The sequence below is a fragment of the Ptychodera flava genome, unplaced genomic scaffold, assembly GCF_041260155.1.
Source record: "Ptychodera flava strain L36383 unplaced genomic scaffold, AS_Pfla_20210202 Scaffold_39__1_contigs__length_1403739_pilon, whole genome shotgun sequence".
NCBI classification, from domain to species: domain Eukaryota; kingdom Metazoa; phylum Hemichordata; class Enteropneusta; family Ptychoderidae; genus Ptychodera; species Ptychodera flava.
The window spans coordinates 1,265,452-1,285,204 of record NW_027248361.1 but is presented as its reverse complement, the minus strand read 5'-3'; the positions used below and the strand labels follow the sequence as shown (position 1 = coordinate 1,285,204).

Sequence of the window (19,753 nt, the reverse complement as noted above, 5' to 3'; positions counted from 1 at the left end):
TTGGCTTTTTTACATTTGCACAGATTTATGATAAGCAGGCTTTTGTAGGGTTATTTCCTGTTTAAAGTTTCTATACAGAACAATTTTCATGAACTCTAAGAAAGTCCCTTCGAGTTTGAAAAAAAAATTCAAAAGTTGGGGTATGATTTGGAAGAGCAGCTAAACTTTTTATTAGGCTGAACTGAATAAGTACAGACATTGGTACAATCATGAATCAACACCAAGGATAAATTTTCCAAGATAAAGCATTATCAGCCATAGAGGTCGTCTTTAGAATTCTCAGTTTAGATGTGAATACAGTTTTCCTTTCCAAGGTCTTGCAGACAACAGAAAAGACTCAAACAAATCAGATATGCTTTCTACTTGTGAACTTTGAAAAGACAGTTTTTTGAAATAAAATGTGTCCATTATCCCTCCTGTCTCAAGAGTTGTTTTTACACAACTCAGTGAGTCTGCATGACAATCAGTGTTTTGATTGGTTCATGGAAGAAAAGCAATGCAAAATTTTTTTACTTGTTTGTTTTCCTAAATATAAGTCGGTGTCTTCATCTTTAACCAGACTAAAGCCCTATACTTTAGTAATCACTGTTTAAGATATAAAAATTACCAATCAATAAAGAATAACAAGGTATAGAAGTTGGATCCTATTGAATGAGTACATGGAAGTGTCTGTCCAAGAATTGACTCTTCATTTGAGGTCTTTAATGAAATTCAACAAGACTAGTCTAAATAGCAAATTAATCCTGGTAATATAAAATCGATGAATTATTGCAACTTGGTCCAATAAACCTGATTCATGTTTAATTAATTACTTCACAAAAATTAAAGATGTCTCTTATTAATAAATGTCTTTCTAATACTCTGCACTTGTATACTCAACTTCAAAAATGCCAGCATTTATGAGACAGCATACTCCCAAAATGGATATTCTTGGCATTATAAAACATTTCATGTCTCAGTAAAATTTGAGCCACATTTTCTTTGACAGATCTCAATAACTTTCAAGCACATATCTAAAAGCTCTGAGTCCAGTAAAAGCTCTCATTAAAGTAAAAGCAGCCTCAAGATTTAATCAGAATTATGACATTAAAAATAATGAATGAAATAAGTTGAAATTTTTGTACTTTAGAGCATTCCTCTCTAATAATTTATCTGTTGTATTCGTATCCTTATCTTGTAGACTTATATGTGGTTATAAGCAGTGTGTGAGAACATTAAATTTGTCCAAAATATGCATGAGTTTTCATTATGATAGTATAATGCACCTAGAAAGTGAAAGACTGAAACTTTAGCTCAGACACTTCCTCAATGAAACTTCCAATAACAATGAGGAGACACTTTGCAAAATTTGGTACTAGAGAGACAAATTACACAAGATTTCCTGACATTTGAAATTCAAAATGGCCACCATCCCTGTGTTAACTCAATGACTAAAAATAAAATTGTCAATTTTGAAAAAGTGTAGATACTGAAAACATTTCTTACATCAAGAGCTATAGAGTGAACCCCCACAAGTGGTAGATCAGAAAAGTATTGATAAAATTTGCGAGTCTTAATATCTGTCATCGAGGTGCATTCTGATGATATTTTCATGCCCAGTAAATTTTAGCTGATAGCCTGTTGTTGCTACTAGCAATATCCAACATTCCTGTGTCATATACTCAAAATTTCAGTTAAGAGACACAAGGTATGACTTTTATCTTCGGACGCATGAGCTAAGTTTTGTTTGTTATGTGTGTAATTGAATCATTTTGAGGCATAGATTGACATGTGTGTGATTGCTCAGAGAACTTAGTAGATAATCAGTAAAATTGTTGAGTCAGCATTTATTTACAACTATCTTTTATGTAATGGCAATTTCTTTCAAGTACTGAAAAATGTTTATGAACTGTGATGTGAATTTCTCTTTTTTCTGAGATAGAATCATTACTAGTAAGTGGGAAAAGTAATATCATCAAGATTTTTATTCTCTGTGGGTCAGATATCCGGTTTAGAATTATTGTTGGCATTTTCAGTCAGTTTATCAGCAATGTAAACTTTCATAGAATTGTAAAACAACTAACAACAATTTTAAATGACTGATGTTTACTATGAATTACTCTGTGTGACTAAATTTAGAATAAATTGTTTGCTGGTGTCATAACAGTTGCTGAATTCTGTGTACAAATCAGTCCAGGCCTTCAGAATTTATGTTCACATCTTTCAATTTAACTAAAGCTCACTTCTTTTTAGAATTTATCCATCAAGCAGATTCCTTACCTTCAAAACTGCATTCATCTTGATACAAGCGCAAGTAATTTGCTACAATATCTGCTGATTTGTTGTTAAAGAACAGACATATAGACGTGGAAGTATTTGATAACAGGGATGACATACACAATGTACAGAAGGGAATCTCAAGTTGTCCCTCTACGCCTGGTGTTTGGGTACGATAGATTCTGCCATCGTGAAAGTTAATTGTTATTTTAAAGGTGTCATTATCTTGAGGAAGATTTGATTATTTGGGAATGGCTTTTAAATATTTAGTGACAGTGTAGTAAAAGAACTTTCAAATATGAGGTTTTATATGGATTTACATCCTGGAGGAAGGACATAAGTAAAACTGATTTTACCAAATACTGTGAGAGAGTAATCCCTACTCATTCATCAAGTTTATTGCTATACCAATACATGCAAAATGAAATACTCAGACACTAATAAGGCAATGCAAGTTACATTGAAGTATTTAATTTGTTTTAATTCACATTAAAATTAGTTGAAAACAATCGATGTGTCCCAATTTTAGGGAATAGTATGGAAGAGAAATATGCTCACAGAAATGTCTAGGAATATACAGTACTTAGTATAGATGAATCTTTGTTTTACATTTGCCCACTATAGAAATATCACAGTGACTATATTATTATTTGCCCACTTTTGTAATATAGTATCTATTATTTAATTTTGAGTCGATGAAGAATAAAAATTATTTTGCACGTTCTTGTTAGTGTCTCATACATGAAATACAGGAACTAAACAAACCATTTTCAAAATATTTTCAGTACAAAAGTCATGAAAATACAAGATAAATTTATAAATGCCTTGATCAGGGCTATTTGACAGAAAGGTGGTTGGGAAAAGTAAAGCAAGTGTTTTCTTTTTGTATATCATTACTGCTTGTTGTCACAAAATTACAATTGATACCATGAAGGGTTAAGAAAGAAAGGTATTTAGTCTGAGAATAGAATTAAGATATAAATTGATTGTGTTTACATGAATTAAATTAGGCAGTAAACGTACTTCTAAACATATTTCTAGGTTTAGCTACACTACATTATATGTAATTCATAACAAACTTGTTGTAAAAGAGTTTATTCAACAATGAAAAAGCCAAGATTATTATTTTTTCGCTTTTTCTGAAATTGTCAATGGCAAGAAAGTTAAGTACATATTAACGTAGTTGTCCCTATGCAACATATACCGTTATATAAATCTTAAACTTCACAACAATGTCAAAATAATGCATTTTTACTTTGAATACTTCTACTCTTATAAAATAAACTGAACTGTAATCATGGAATGGATATGTCATCATGAAGTATTGAACAAAAAATGTCAATGCATTGACTTTCATCAAAAAGATGTAAAGCAACGTAGTACTGGTTGTATATCAATGAATGTTGCTCAAGCAACAAAACACAATCTGGCAAGATTCATTTTGATGTTATCACTGTACAAACACTTTGATGCAGTGATTGTCGCTATCAGCTACAACCACCCTGCAAGGTACATCATCTGTCAGTGCTATACCAGTGGGGCAGTCCAGCCCATCCCTGTCACTATCAATACGACAAACAAACTTACCACTACTCTCAAACTTCAGTATACTACTAGTGTATTCAGTAGTAACATAGACATATTGATCATTTCAATTGTGATTCCTTTGGGACGTCTCATCTTACCATCCCCACTCTGACAATCAAAGGAATACAAATACTGGTCATCTGCATTGAATACCTGGATACGCTTGTTATAGTAGTCTGCTACAAATACCATTCCAGTACTTGAAATGACTAGACCCCAGGGCAATTTGAATTGCCCTTGACCTTGACCTTCTGACCCAAATGACCTGAGGTATTTACCATGTTGTGTATAAACCCTGACACAATGCCCACCCCTGTCTGTCACATAGACATTGCCATCTACAGGACTAATCCCAATACCATATGGATCTTTCAACTCATTTTGTCCAAAGTATCTGATGACATGTCAATTCTCATCACTGACTACTTGATTATTGTTGTCATCTAAAATATAGTTTGTATTATCACTTGATATAGCTATATCACGTGGTCGGAAAAGCTTCATAAACTGTTTGAATTTCAAAATTTTCTTAAATGTACCCAGTCTGGTTCTTATCTGCAACCTATTATTGTTCGTATCTGCAGTGACAATGTCTCTGTCTTTGTTTATGGCCACACTGCAGGGATTGTTGTACTGTCCCTCAGCACTTCCTTCACTGCCAATGGTCTTCACCAATCCTTTGATGACAGGTATGATGACAGGACAGCCTGGTATTGGTTGATCTCCTATTGTCATGGTAACTTGATATTTTCCATCCAATTGTCCAGCCACTGTAACTCTGTGTGTACCATCTCTGTTATCAGCTACATTGATGTCTTCCCATGATGCATCAGGTTTTCTTACCTTGGCTTTCACTGGTTGTTTTGGGATGACTTGTTTTCCAGTGGAATCTCTGGTTGTGATCAGTAGGTCTGCAGAGTCACCTTTCCAGAGTTGTTTTGGAATGTTTTCAACTGTACACTTTGACATACACACATCAAATTTCAGTACTCCCAGAATTCCTTGTTCACAGAATTCATCGTGGGATGTGAATGTGAAACTCTCATGTTCACCGTAAACTTTAGTTTCCATGGTAATCAGTTGCTTTACACGAGTATCAACATCCCCCTTTGTGGAGAGAAGTTGAGCAGCATTCCCATGATGCATTAGTGTCTCGATGTAACTGCATGCACTCTTAATGTTACCATGGTTTAATTCTATCTCATCAATGTCAGCAGCTGCTGTTTTAATTTTCATTTTGTAATTGTTTTTCAGTTCATCTATCAGTCTCTGCTCTTCTCTCTTTATTTTCTTGATGATTTCTTCTACTTTCATTCTCACCTTCCTTTCTTCTCTGCTGCACTGCTCTGTAAGATCACTGTGTATCTGCTTGGCCAGGGTTTTGTTCTTTTCAGCTTCCTGTTCTTTCACTTTCAGTTTGTCAACCATGGCTTTCAGTTCTGTAAGATACTCATCTGCTGCATCTTTCAAGTCTGTGTGTACATGTTTCTGGTGTTTAACTGAGGTGCAGTTTGTACAGACAGGTACCTGACAGGTTTCACAGTAGAATTTGACCTCATTCTGGGTGTGAACATTGCAATATTCTACTGCTTGTAGTGTTACTGGACTGGTTGACTTTGCTGTTTCATATTCTTCAATGGTCATTAGTTGATGTGTCCGTGTGAGTGGCAGATTTGTGTGGGTTTTGGAACAGGTGTTACAAAGATAATATCTGCACTCCACACACCTGTGAGTGGCTGTATTCTGTTGGCAGCCTTCACATTTGATCTCAGTTCCCTGCATAGACTCCAGTCGTTGCTTGAATATTTCAATCAGATTGCTCATAAAGAAGTTGCCTTTTATTGCTGGCACTCCTCCAACAGGAAGCTGATATTGCTGTCGACATTCTGGACAGTTTAGAGATCCAGTCTTCTCAACCAGTGTGACTAAACACTGCTCACAGAATGTATGCAGACATGGTAGAATTTTTGGAGACTTGAACTGTTCCAGACAGATAATACAACACAAAAAATCTTCACTGATTTCTTCTAAAACTTTACGTTCAGGAGCAGCAGCCATTTTGCATAGGTGTTGCTAATAGTAGACGAATCTCAGACAGTTATGGAACAGTTGGGAGACAGGACTCCTCAACATGATAGTGCAGATACTGTTCATGGTGTCACATGATCCATTTGTGTACTAAAGTTGTTTTCAAGCACTTTCTATTATACAACACTGTTCAAACTTAGGGAGTTCTTGGTGACCTACTTTTTGATCCAGGCCTTTCAGGTCATATGGATGCTTCTACTTGAAAACAAGGTCGGGGTGGTCACTTCGAGAACAATATCTGCGAAAGACTTATGTGGAGTTATTTTTGTTTAGAACAGTAGAATTGAAAGTTTTGAAAACTATACTATTGTGACTTGGTCCATCTCTGTGAGGGTATTCAACAGAAAGTTTGAAAGCCAGTGAATATGGTGAAAATGCTGGTAATTCAAACAAAGTCTGAGCACAATCACCTGTGTTCTACTATTCCATTCAGCGCCTATGCGCCAAAATGTGTGTACATAAGTCCGGGAAGAAGAAAGTCAGGGAATCAAATGCCATGTCATCTTCGATTTTACTGTGAAAACTAGCAAGTTCATCTATCATGTAACCGTCAATCATTCGCTGTTATTCTCAAAATTCATACCAGATACTTAATCTGCTTCAAAAACGCTTGTTTCGTGCGATTTTCCGCAAAGTTCGACAGATACATTGCAAAAACATAAGCGTGAGTGTTGGATATATGAGCAATATTCCAGTCACCTCGTAATGAATGTGGGCACCTCTACTTTACTGACATTGGTGCCATCCACCATGGGGGTGACCGGAATATTGCTCACACTTATTTTCTTGCGAGGTGTCTTTCGAACTCGGCCGTAAATCACACAAAAATTCATATCTGATACTTCATCTGCTTAAAAAAGCTCATTTCATGTGATTTACAGCTGAGTTCGAGAAACACATCGCCAAAACATAAGCGTGCTACATTCCAGTCACCCCGCATGGGTAGGCGGCGCTAACTTCAATAAAGTAGACATGTCTGAGGGAATGTTATTACTGGTTGTACATCTGTGAATTTTGCTGAACAAAAAAGCAGTCTGCCAGAATTTATTTCGATGTTTATGCTAACCATGTTTTTAATAATTTTTTGAGTGTTGGTCTTTTAACCCCTGCTACTTAAGAATAAGGATAGATAATGCAAAATAACATACTCGTTTTTTTTAGCTCATATTTGGTATGTATATAAATACCAAAAAGAGCTTATATGGTGAGTTGGTGGCGTCTGTATGTCTGTACGTATGTATTTGGGTATGAATGTGCGGATGTATGTCCGTCATACACAAAAGCTCCCATACCGCCAAAGCTACCATCTTAGTATTTAGTGTACAAGTAGATGCAGGGGTTGAGATGTGAATTTGTTCAAATGAACACGTTAGTGTAAAAAATGTGCAAATGAGGTAAGAAAAAGGGAAATCCTGCAAATGTGCAGGAGTGGTGGCATGCCAGTGACTGAAACAGGCTACTCCACTGACCTTGAGTCATTTCCTGTCATTGTTTATGAACTGTTACATATTAACAGACCTGCTCAAACTAAGAGGGACTAGCTGTGTTGAAACATTCCTCTGCTATGCATGTTGCTAAATTGAGCACCAGTACCTAAAGTTTCAGACCTTGTTACTTTCGTCATTCTTGTTTTCCTGGTTTAAATATTTCTGTTGTTTTTCTGGGTGTATTGTGCAGAAATCAATGTCATAACATCAACATAGAATTTTCCTGCACTGAACAGATAGGAACAACATTTATTGTTGATCTTTGGTACCCATACTGGTATGTACCAATTCTGATCAAATGTGAGCGACACCGTATCATTGCGGTGTTTTTTGTACATATACTCTTGGTTTCAAGTGAAATATTACATTTCAGAAAATAGTATCAAGTTTTTTACTAAGGTTAATTTTTATAATTAATACCAACATTGAGGTTTTTTACCCGAAATATACACCCCTTCATCCCCCAAGTAAACTATTGCTACCATACTAAACTTTAGATTCTCTGCTTTGTGAAAATATAGTGGAATCTGTGTTTTATCACAGATGTGTTTTGTGATTACACCTAGCTATCTGCCTTCCTTACATCTTCACTGTCGTCCCCTTAGCCAATCGGCTCTTCTACCCATGACTGTTATCAATCATCCTTCCCAGCCAATCAGCCACGTTTGCACACGACACTACATAATCAAGCCTTTGTCTCATCGCTCCCATTCATTCATTCATTCATTCATTCAGCCGCTGAGTTCATGCCATACCAGCTCAGCCTATTACTCTCCGTCCGGATACGCTTACGATCCCTTCCGTCGAACAACTATGCCAGCCAAAGGACGTCCGAAGACAGCCAAAAAATCTCAGCGTCCGAATGCTCAACCAGCTTCAAGACCCCGCGCGCAGCCTTACACAAGGCCGGCCACTCGCTCCCTGTCTCGTTCCACTGCAAGTGCAACGTTGGATACTATAACTGCGAATACGGAACACGTCCATGGTACTACACGTATTACTCACAATCCTTCTAATCGGCCTCAGGCAAATGACGGTCCTGGCATTCAAACCGAGTTCGGACCCAGGTCTCCTTCAACAGTTCCATTGTCTGCAATGGTTCCTTCGGCCAGCATTTCGGCGGGCAGCGTCCCAAGCCAAGAGTACCACCAAGAAGATAGTTATGTAACAACTTCCATGTTTACGCAGCTGCAAGACTCGGTCAACACGATATCCAATATCCTGCAACGGCAACTTCGACCAGCGGCCACTGAGTCACCTATGACCCTCTGACGTCACTTCCCGAAGTTCCACTCCAGAACGTAAACAACACAATCCAAGATGGCGGCGCCCAACGTTCTAACAACGTCGATGTCATCCCCTCCACATCGTCGTCCAACAACTTGCTACGGACCCGCGGAACGCCTTCAGAAAGCCTACCACATATCGAAGTGGTGTCTCCAGCGATTCGCCGCGATATCCTGGCAGGTAAGGATGTGAATCTTGCCTGTTTACTCATCCCCGGCTATGGTTCAAGCGACGGCCAACGTCACATCGTCATCGGCGACGAAGCCCTATCACTAAAACCGCTATACGATTCGCGAGTAGCCCGCTCGCTTACTATCCAGGAATTCATCCTAGCCTTCTCCATCTATAAAAACGTTATGTGCGAGGTTTTCCCGAACCGACGCGGAGAGTTAGATGCGTATCAACGTCAAATCGTGGGCATGTCCAGCCGTTTCAGTGGCCTAGCATTTTACGAGTACCACCGGCGTTTTTCCGCGAGGGCGGCAGCTTTACTTCTCAATCACAATATCAAAGTCGATTGGGCCCATCGTGATAACGACCTCTTCTGCTCTATTTTTTCTGGTCTACGGGCGGTATTGTGTAACCTCTGCGGCAGCGTTTCCCATGCTACGGAAATCTGCCCTCAACTGGCCCCAGGCAGTAAGAAACCGGTTTCTTCAGCAGCGACCTCTCGATCATCGTCACAAGACAGAAAGGGACGACTTCGTGTATTCCATCAAGGTAGAGAACTATGCAATAATTTCAATGCCTCCAGCGGCTGCACCAAGGCGAACTGTACATATGCGCACTACTGCTCTCAATGTTTCTCAGATAAGCACAGCAAAGCCCAAGGAAAATGCCCTAGCAATAACCCCACAACGAACTGACTACCATCGAAGGCCTCTACTCCAATAAATATCGCAAGTCTGATTGAACATTTAGCCCCTCATCCGGATCGGAACTTTGTCAACGCTCTAATTTCAGGCTTGCAAGATGGCTTCCACACAGGTGTTCGCAATGCACCCTCGTCAACTTTCATAGGCCGTAACTTACTTTCAGCCCGCTCTCAGCCACAAACTGTCTCAGAACTAATAGATCTGAAGTACGCAAAGGGTATTTACTCGGCCCGTTTGAGCAGCCACCCTTTGCTAACTTCCGCTGTAGTCCTATCGGTCTCCGCCGAAAAGAAATATTCTGCGAAAAAACGTCTCATCGTTGATCTATCCTCGCCACGTAACGACCCAGTCACTTCAAGCATTAACGAACTCATTGACAAGGAAGAATTCAGTCTATCTTACGTTAAACTGGATGACGCCATTGCCTCTATTCTCAGACTTGGAAAGGGTTCTTGGCTCTGCAAAACGGACATTGTTGATGCCTTCAAGTTGATCCCTATCCATCCATCGCTATGGCATCTATACGGTATCCAGTGGCAAGGCCGTTTTTACTTCTTCGTACGTCTCCCCTTCGGCTCTCGTTCTAGCCCAAAGATTTTCGATCAACTTTCAACCGCCATTTCTTGGATAGCAGAGAAGGTATACGGTATTGACACCATTTTCCACCTCCTTGACGATTTCCTCACCGTCGACCCTCCATCCTTTGATGCCAACCGAACAATGGCCCTCCTGACCTTGATATTCCGTCGTCTCGCTATCCCGATTGCACCGCACAAAACCGTCGGGCCCACCACCTGCCTTGAATACCTCGGCATAGAATTAGACACCATAAAGATGCAAGCCCGCCTGCCACAAGAGAAACTCGACAGAATACTCGATCTCGTCGCTTCTTTCCTAAATTGCAAATCCTGCACGAAAAGGCAACTTCTCAGTCTACTCGGTCACCTCACATTTGCGTGTCGCGTCGTGGTTCCAGGAAGAACTTTCATTTCTAGACTTATTGAATTGTCTAAGGCCACACAAAAACTAGACTTTCACATCACCATCTCATCAGAAAGCAGGCTCGATCTCACAATGTGGCACCATTTTCTCGCGAGCTGGAACGGCATTTCCATGTTCCTCGACACAAGTACAACAGCAGCATCAGACATGGAACTTTATACAGATGCCAGCGGCATTGGTCACGGCGGCTACTTCATCGGCCACTGGTTCCAAGAACGCTGGGACAGCAACTTGCGCTTAGACTCCGACCCTGCACTTTCTATAGCCTTCCAAGAACTGTATCCTATTGTCATTGCCGCTCTCCTGTGGGGCCATCTCTGGGCGCGCAAACGCATACTGTTCCACTGTGACAATTCGGCTACCGTCCACATCATCAACAAAGGACGCTCCAAGTCACCCATCATCATGAAATTAATGAGGCGCCTCGTTCTTCTGGCAGCCACACATCACTTCATGTTTCATGCCGAACACATCCCTGGAAGTTGAACACTATTGCTGACTCTCTGTCTCGTTTTCAGATGCAGCGCTTTCGGGACGAGGCACCACACGCGGATCCAGCCCCCTGCCAAGTGCCCTCAGAAGTAATGTTCCACTGAACGAAGCTGTGGCAATCTTCCAACAAGCTTCACTAAGCACAGGACAATCGGTTCCTATTCATCGGGGGTTCGCGCATGGAAAACTTTCTGCTCGTTGTCAGACGTTCCAGTGAGTTCAACGTCTCTGCCTGATGTGTCCGAAGAGCTTTTAGTCTATTTTGTTTCCCACTGTGCCACCTTCCTTCACCTGAAATTGTCCACTATCAAACTGTATCTAGCGGGAATACGCTCCTATTACATTATGAATGGCCATCGCAATCCCCTCGTGTCGGAATACGGCCAACCTCACCCACGCCTCAAGAATGTTCTCAAGGGGATCCACCGTGTACAAGGCTCAAGCACAAGACCACGCCTCCCCATTACAGCCGACATTCTCCGGCGCATGTGCAACATCCTCAACGAAGGAGTATTCGGCCCATACGTAGACCTTCTGTTGCAATCGGCATTCCTCCTTGCCTTCTTCGGGTTTCTACGCTGTAGCGAGTTCACATCCACCACCCATAAGTTTGACCCCCAGCGTAACCTCTGCTTCGGGGACGTTACCACCACTGCATCCAACGGACGAGTCTCCTGTCTGTCAGTACGACTGAAGTCATCAAAAACTGACCAATTTCGCCGCGGCTTCAACCTGCGCCTCTTCCCCACGGGTACCGCAATCTGTCCTGTTTCCACACTACTTCGTTTCATGTCTGTCCGTCAAGCTATGTGTCCAAGTGCATCCGAACCCTTTATCCTCCTGCCAGAAAGAACACCTTTAGACCACAACACGTTCACAACATTTCTGCGGACTGTTTTATCACGTATCGGCCTTCGACCGGATTTCTTCGCCGGCCATTCCTTCCGCATTGGAGCAGCCACTTCAGCCGCAGCATCACAAATTCCAGACCACCTGATCCAGACATTGGGCAGATGGTCCAGCAATTGCTATCGACTTTACATAAGAACATCAGAAACTTCCTTGCGTCATGCTTTTCAACGGCTAGCCTCCTAATTCTCATGGCACCACCCTGTTTATTTCTGGACTCACTGGGTGCACACTCAAACATTTAACGGCTGCCTAGTCGTCATTGCAGTCAGCCTCATTCCATTGCATTATGACTCACACGTTACATGTCTCGTCGTGTTCCACGTCTGTGTTCTGTCACCTAACGTTCCTCCATGTTGTTTCCACCTGGGCTCGCACAGTTTACCTGTCCCCCAGGACCCCCTCCCCCCAAGCCGTATCATCACCATGGTGATCCCTTGGGCGCGAGAACCTTGTCTTCGTTCAATGTTTCCACCCGGGCTCGTACAGTTTACCTGTCCCCCGGGACCCCCTCCCCCCAAGCCGTATCACCACCGCGGTGATCCCTTGGGCGCGAGAACCTCGTCTTTGTTACATGTTTCCACCCGGGCTCGCACAGTTTACCTGCCCCCGGGACCCCCTCCCCCCAAGCCGTATCACCACCGCGGTGATCCCTTGGGTGCGAGAACCTCGTCTCCATTCATCATGTTTCCACCTGGGCTCGTACAGTTTACCTGTCCCCCAGGACCCCCTCCCCCCAGGCCGTATCACCACCGCGGTGTTCCCCTGGGTGCGAGAACCCCTTTACTAACATCATTCTCAATTTCTTCCCTCCTTTTGGGGGTCACTTCAGTCATGCTTCCTTCGTTTGGGCTTTGGATTCCATCCTGACCCCCATTTCTCGGGAATTCCACTCCTTTCCCACATTGCGGCCTCTCAGGATGGATTCATCATCAAGGTCATTCAGACCTTGACCCCAAGGTCACCAATGACCGTTGCTCGGTTGCTTGACTGAAGGGGCCCTCTCCCATATATTTTGCTCATATTTTATTGTAGGTTAGTTTGCTACTTATATTTTTGACTGTTTTGTATTGTAAGTTTTGATAGTACTTTGAGATCTGCGAGGGCACTAGTTCTATGCCCTTTACTGCTTTATTTCTGCCGTTTCATCTTTTGTTCTATTATATACTCTGTTGGCGTTTACGTTCTCCTTTTTTGCAATAAACCCTCCTGTCTTTCATCAACTTAGCGGTGGTGTGTTCACAAAGTGGAATCTGTGTTTTATCACAGATGTGTTTTGTGATTACACCTAGCTATCTGCCTTCCTTACATCTTCACTGTCGTCCCCTTAGCCAATCGGCTCTTCTACCCATGACTGTTATCAATCATCCTTCCCAGCCAATCAGCCACGTTTGCACACGACACTACATAATCAAGCCTTTGTCTCATCGCTCCCATTCATTCATTCATTCATTCATTCAGCCGCTGAGTTCATGCCATACCAGCTCAGCCTATCCCACCACCATCCCCTGTCTCCTCCTCTCTTTTCCCTTTCTTTCCAGTGTCCGGGCTTTGGATTCCATCCTGACCCCCATTTCTCGGGAATTCCACTCCTTTCCCACATTGCGGCCTCTCAGGATGGATTCATCATCAAGGTCATTCAGACCTTGACCCCAAGGTCACCAATGACCGTTGCTCGTTGCTTGACTGAAGGGGCCCTCTCCCATATATTTTGCTCATATTTTATTGTAGGTTAGTTTGCTACTTATATTTTGACTGTTTTGTATTGTAAGTTTTGATAGTACTTTGAGATCTGCGAGGGCACTAGTTCTATGCCCTTTACTGCTTTATTTTTGCCGTTTCATCTTTTGCTCTATTATATACTCTGTTGGCGTTTACGTTCTCCTTTTTTGCAATAAACCCTCCTGTCTTTCATCAACTTAGCGGTGGTGTGTTCACAAATAGTATAGGGGGTTTCCTTGTCTTCTCAGAACTTTTGACAATGTTTTCAGTGTTTCTGTTCCATACAGCAATTTCTGTCGACGTCCTGTATTGAATTTTGAAATACTGTGTGTTTGGGTTTTAGGTTTGCCATGTCACTTTTGACTGCCATTGTTATTGCTATTATAGTGTAGATTCTGACATTAATTTTGATTATCTGCAATAACAATGTGGGACACACATGAACAATCAATGTAGACAAGCTGAGTACTTGGTATTTCAACACGATGTGGAAAGTATAGCTAGTAACTGTTGCCGACATTTGCAACAATAAAATGAATTGCCAAAGGTTAAAATGATCAAATTCATTGACTCGGAAAGGAGAAGAATCCCTGCTTTCTTGTCAAATTTATTCCAAAAAAAGAGTACATGTACACTGAAACATACACAGAAACTGAAGATGAAATACATCAGAAGTACAGCATTTTGGTTAATTCATGTTTAAAACAATTGATTTGTACCAATTTAAGGAAAATAATATGGCAGAGGAATGCACAAAAAGAAAAAATCTAGTAGTGTTTGCATATAGTTGTGTAAATAATTGTTGTTTAACAATTGCCTAAAAATGAAATAGATATTTCAAGATATTAATGCTCTTTGTTTCACTTTATTATAATATGGAAATTCCAGTCTAATTGTAATTTCCACTGCAGTGGAAATGCATTTCTCTCTTGCATCTGAAACATTAGATTATGCACTACAGATGTCTTCATAAATTTTAGTGTATGAATGTCTTGAATTAATTTGTGTGAAATTATTTGGAAAATTTCTTAATTCAAAGATTCTAAAGTAATTTTTGTGTGTGTATCATCACTGCCCTGAGTCGCACAAAAAGTCCTGCAATTTTGTTTAACAATAGATTGAAGATATTTCTGATAATAATGATATTTGTATCAATTTTGCTGTCATAAATGAAATGATTAAAAGAATTGTTTTGGCTTTACCCACAATAGTGGACAAAATTTATGATAAACTTAAAGTCTTGAATTTTTGTAAAGGCATGTTATTTAACATTTAACCTTTAAAAAGCCGTGTTTATTACTATTACATTTTCGGTGTCTTTTCTTTGCCACAGTTGTCTATTGCAAGAAAACATCGTCGTCACATACTTGAAATCCTTTGACCAACCATTATGAACTATTTAGCAACAGATGTAATAAAACTATTTCTTTAAAATTCAGTTTCACTAAAATTAATCAATGGAACCCATTGTTGTGCAATGTTATCACTGTACAAACACTTTGATGCAGTGGTTGTTGGTATCAGCCACAACCACCCTGCAAGGTGCATCATCTGTCAGTGCTATACCACTTGGGTCACTCAGCCCCTCCCCGTCACTATCAATACGGCAAACAACTTACCACTATAACTCTCAAACTTCAGTAGACTGCTAGAGGTATCAGTAGTAACATACACATATTGATCATCAATTGCTATTCCCCTGGGACATCTCATCTTACCATCCCCACTCTGACAATCAAAGGAACACAAATACTGGTCATCTGCATTGAATACCTGGATACGCATGTTATAGTTGTCTGCTACAAATACCATTCCCGTACTTGAAATGACTACACCCCAGGGCAAATTGAATTGCCCTTGACCTTTACCTTGTGACCCAAATGATCTAAGGTATTTACCATATCGTGTGTACACCCTGACGCAATGCAAACCCCTGTCTGTCACATAGACATTGCCATCTACAGGACTAATCCCAATACCCCATGGATCTTTTAACTCATTTTGTCCAAAGCTTCTGATGACACGTCCATTCTTATAACAAACAACTACTTGATTGTTGTTGTTATCTAAACTATGATATGTATTATCACTTGATATAGCTATATCATACGGTATAAAACGCTTCTGGAACCATTTGAATTTCAACATTTTTTCAAATTTTTCCATCTTTGGTATTTATCTGCAACCTGTTATTGTCTCTTTCAGCGGTGACAATGTTTTTATCTTTGTCTATTGCCACACTCCAGGGATGATTGAACTGTCCTCAGTACTTCCTTTACTGCCAATGGTCTTCACCAATCTTTGATGACAGGAATGATGACAGGACAGCCTTGTATTTGTGTGTCTCCTATTGTCATCGTTACTTGATATTCTCCATCGAACTCTGCTGGCACGATAACTCTCTGTGTACCATCTCTGTTATCAGCTACATTGATGTCTTCCCATGATGCATCAGGTTTTCTTACCTTGGCTTTCACTGGTTGTTTTGGGATAACTTGTTTTCCAGTGGAATCTCTGGTGTGATCAATAGGTCTGCAGAGTCACCTTTCCAGAGTTGTTTTGGAATGTTTTCAACTGTACACTTTGACATACACACATCAGATTCTAGTGTTCCCAGAATTCCATGCTCACAAAATTCATCATTTGGTCTGAATATGAAGTCGTCATTGTCATCCTTTGCTACAGTGTCTATTTCTATTAGTTGCTTTATACGAGTACCAACATCATCCTTTGTTGACAGAAGTTGAGCAGCATTCCCATGCTGCATCAGTGTCTCTATGTAACTGGCTGCACTCTTAATGTTACCATGTTTTAATTCCATCTCATCAATATCAGCAGCAGCATTTTTAATTTTCATTTTGTAATTGTTTTTCAGTTCATCTATCAGTCTCTGCTCTTCTCTTTTTATTTTCTTGATGATTTCTTCTGCTTTCATTCTCACCTTCCTTTCTTCTCTGCTGCACTGCTCTGTAAGATCAGTTTGCATCTGCTTGGCCAGGGTTTTGTTCTTTTCAGCTTCCTGTTCTTTCACTTTCAGTTTGTCAACCATGGCTTTCAATTCTGTAAGATACTCATCTGCTGCATCTTTCAAGTCTCTGTGTACATGTTCTGGTATGCGATGTTTGACTGTGGTGCAATCTGTACAGACAGGTACCTGACAGGTTTCGCAGTAGAATTTGACCTCATTTTGGGTGTGAATGTTGCAATATTCTACTGCTTGTAGTGGTATTGGACTGGTTGACTTTGCTGTTTCATATTCTCCAATGGTCATTACTTGATGTTTCCTTGTGAATGGCAGATTTCTATGAGTTGTAAAGCATGTGTTACAAAGATAATATCTGCACTCCACACATCTGTGAGTGGCTGTATTCTGTTGGCAGCCTTCACACTTGTTCTCAGTTCCCTGTATGGACTGCTGTCGTTGTGTGAATATCTCAATCAGATTGCTCATAAAGAAGTTGCCTTTTATTGCTGGCACTCCTCCAACAGGAAGCTGATATTGCTGTCGACATTCTGGACAGTTTAGAGATCCAGTCTTCTCAACCAGTGTGACTAAACACTGCTCACAGAATGTATGCAGACATGGTAGAATTTTAGGAGACTTGAACTTCTCCTGACAGATGGTACAATACAGGAAATCTTCACTGATTTCTTCCAAAACTTTACGTTCAGGAGCAGCAGCCATCGTACATACCGGTACAGGAGTATGAGTGACAATAAACCAACTTGGAGACTGGTACGGAGGTTTTAGGAGATAAGGCTCCCCAACTTGAAATTGCAAATATCCAAGAGAGTGTCATGCGACTCATGGATGGTTAAATGTATGATATCATGGAAGGATTTCTATTATTAATGTACACTAACATAGGGAGTTATAGATAAGTGCTTCTTGATCAATTGATCCTTTTCATTGAACACTGCCATGATTCATAATGAGTGAACATTGATTGAAGCTCTATTATTTTGGCATTTGTTGATAGAAATGTTGGAATTCATAGATTAAACAAAATTGTTTTGGCAGCATGCACTGCTCACTGCAGGCATGTACCGGTACGTGGACTGGTCTGAGCTGGCTGGAGTTGCTGCAGAGCAGTGCTGGTATGTCTGTATGTAACAGGGTACGGTATTTCTGTCCATTTCAAAGATTTTAGAATACTTGGCTTCATACCTTGAATGATGAATTTTGTCAGAGACAGTGCATGACAAGACTTTAAAAATGTGCAAAACATGCTTAGAAATTTGATCAAAATCAAAAAGCCAATAACTGATGAGATTGCTTGTGTATTTGCTTTGTGTAGAAATGTTGGATGGAGTAAAAAGTAAATTCTATTTATACCAGCGTCATGATACTTTTAGTCATGTTTGGTATATGTATATTTATGGAAGAAAGCTTCTATGGTAAGTCTGTGGCATCTGTATGTATGTATGTACTAGGATATATGTATGTACATAAGTTTGTCCATATCAGAAACTAAAAAACCACAGCACCTTCCATCTAAGTGTTTGTTGACAGGTGCACCGAGGAGTTGAGTAGTGAATTTGTTCACATGATCATGTCATTGTCAACAATATGCAAATGAGGTAAAATGTTACTACCTGTAAGTGCCAATGTTCCTGTAGTGGACATGAATTGTATGGAAGATGTACATACCGGTACGGGTAGTGTAATATCAGATATAGTGAGTGCACAGGTCCATTCACAATATTCTAATGCTAGAAGAATTTTTACCTTCTCGTGTCTATTTATAGACAGAGAAGGTATTAGAGTTGAAAACCAGTATGCTGGTGTCAACTACTTCCGTCTGTCAATACTTCCGTCTGTCAAGATCCGTTGACGTTATGCCATTGTGATGGGTCATATCATAAACTGGTGGGGGTGTTCATGGTTCAGGTTGAGGTGTAGGAGAACGATTTTGAGCTGTGACAAAAATCAAAAGGGACTTAGTGGCATAGCCACAGTGTTACACGTAAGCCTTTCTCCAAGGTTCTTAGTTGACTACGATCTATTACAGACTACTGAGCTGACGTTAGGGGTACTCACTTTGTGTTTGCTCACCCTGTGTGCGCTAGTGTTTGGTACTGAGTTGCGTGGATATCCCCTCATGGCCTCACGTGATATGGGCCTGTTGCATAATCTGCAGATGATCATATGCCTCTGAGTCTGAAAACGGTCGTTGTGTAAGCCTGCCGGCATTTTCCTTGCATTTTTTCTCATTTAATTTTGCAAAATATCGGCGAGTACCTCAATATTTCAAGATAACTCTTTCTTCCCAATCGTTTCCTGGAGTTTCAGAGTCATATGAACGAAAATGAGTGAAAGTTTTAGACAGGAAAATCGGACGTCGGCCATATTCAATGTTTACAGTACAATCAGAAGTTTATGTGGAGGAAATAACTAACAAACACTATTCATGATGCCCGCCCTCTAGAGGCAGACCTTCCTATATGAAGTACAACATTTGATGCTTGTGGAAAGCTTGACCACACGAAGGAGCATTTTAACTTTTAGAAAATGACAAATTGAATAAGAAGCTATTCTGAAAATGTCAAATACTGAGAAAAAATGCGCAAATATTCAAAATAAACAGGTTAACTGACTGGTCAGCAATAAAAAATGATGAAAATGTTTATGATCAAAAGTTTTTGAGATGCGCACATTATTAACATTATAAATATAAGACCAAACTATTTTTTCAGGGATGGGACAGGTTGGAAATGAGGGGTGAGAGACAAAGGCACTCCTATTGCTGCATGTGGATGCAGCCACACCATTTCATTTACAGCATACTTATTCACTGTGTTGTGTTCAAGTTCCATATTGTACTGACTGTCATACAAGGATAACATAAGCAAATCAAATCAAATTAGAAAAGGATCAATGCTGTTGTGTGGATTTTGCTGAACACGGCTGATTTTAATATTTCACCCTACATATTTGGTATCCAGCAAAGGCATATTTTGATGTAAAGTCAAAATTAACACTACATTGCTGACAATATATGTTACCGTTTCTGCATGAACTTTTCTTTTTTAAATTATAGAAAGTAC

General features: G+C 40.3%; 5 protein-coding genes across 5 annotated transcripts in view; 3 read left to right on the top strand and 2 right to left on the bottom strand.

Annotated features, from left to right (window-relative positions):
* LOC139127914 (echinoderm microtubule-associated protein-like 2) overlaps positions 1 to 19,753 on the top strand; it is a 175,605-nt gene that overhangs the window by 56,069 nt on the left and 99,783 nt on the right. The window lies entirely within an intron of this gene.
* Positions 3,300 to 5,965, bottom strand: LOC139127921 (tripartite motif-containing protein 2-like). Its single transcript, XM_070693776.1, has one exon. It carries the CDS (start codon positions 5,899 to 5,901, stop codon positions 4,249 to 4,251), a length of 1,653 nt encoding a protein of 550 aa, XP_070549877.1. The 5' UTR covers positions 5,902 to 5,965; the 3' UTR covers positions 3,300 to 4,248.
* LOC139127911 (uncharacterized) lies at positions 8,739 to 11,068 on the top strand. Its single transcript, XM_070693767.1, has 2 exons — positions 8,739 to 8,885; positions 9,584 to 11,068. Exons 1-2 carry the CDS (start codon positions 8,739 to 8,741, stop codon positions 11,066 to 11,068), a joined length of 1,632 nt encoding a protein of 543 aa, XP_070549868.1.
* Positions 11,420 to 12,169, top strand: LOC139127910 (uncharacterized). Its single transcript, XM_070693766.1, has one exon. The coding sequence runs from the start codon at positions 11,420 to 11,422 to the stop codon at positions 12,167 to 12,169; it is 750 nt and encodes a 249-aa protein (XP_070549867.1).
* LOC139127909 (E3 ubiquitin-protein ligase TRIM56-like) lies at positions 16,179 to 17,390 on the bottom strand. Its single transcript, XM_070693765.1, has one exon. It carries the CDS (start codon positions 17,388 to 17,390, stop codon positions 16,179 to 16,181), a length of 1,212 nt encoding a protein of 403 aa, XP_070549866.1.

Bases quoted from the DNA above. Each gene is read 5' to 3' on its own strand.
- LOC139127910 (XM_070693766.1), top strand. From the start codon at position 11,420: ATGAATGGCCATCGCAATCCCCTCGTGTCGGAATACGGCCAACCTCAC.
- LOC139127909 (XM_070693765.1), bottom strand. From the start codon at position 17,390: ATGGCTGCTGCTCCTGAACGTAAAGTTTTGGAAGAAATCAGTGAAGAT.
- LOC139127921 (XM_070693776.1), bottom strand. From the start codon at position 5,901: ATGGCTGCTGCTCCTGAACGTAAAGTTTTAGAAGAAATCAGTGAAGAT.
- LOC139127911 (XM_070693767.1), top strand. From the start codon at position 8,739: ATGGCGGCGCCCAACGTTCTAACAACGTCGATGTCATCCCCTCCACAT. The intron at 8,886-9,583 runs GTAAGGATGTGA...CTACCATCGAAG, and splicing joins TCGCCGCGATATCCTGGCAG to GCCTCTACTCCAATAAATAT.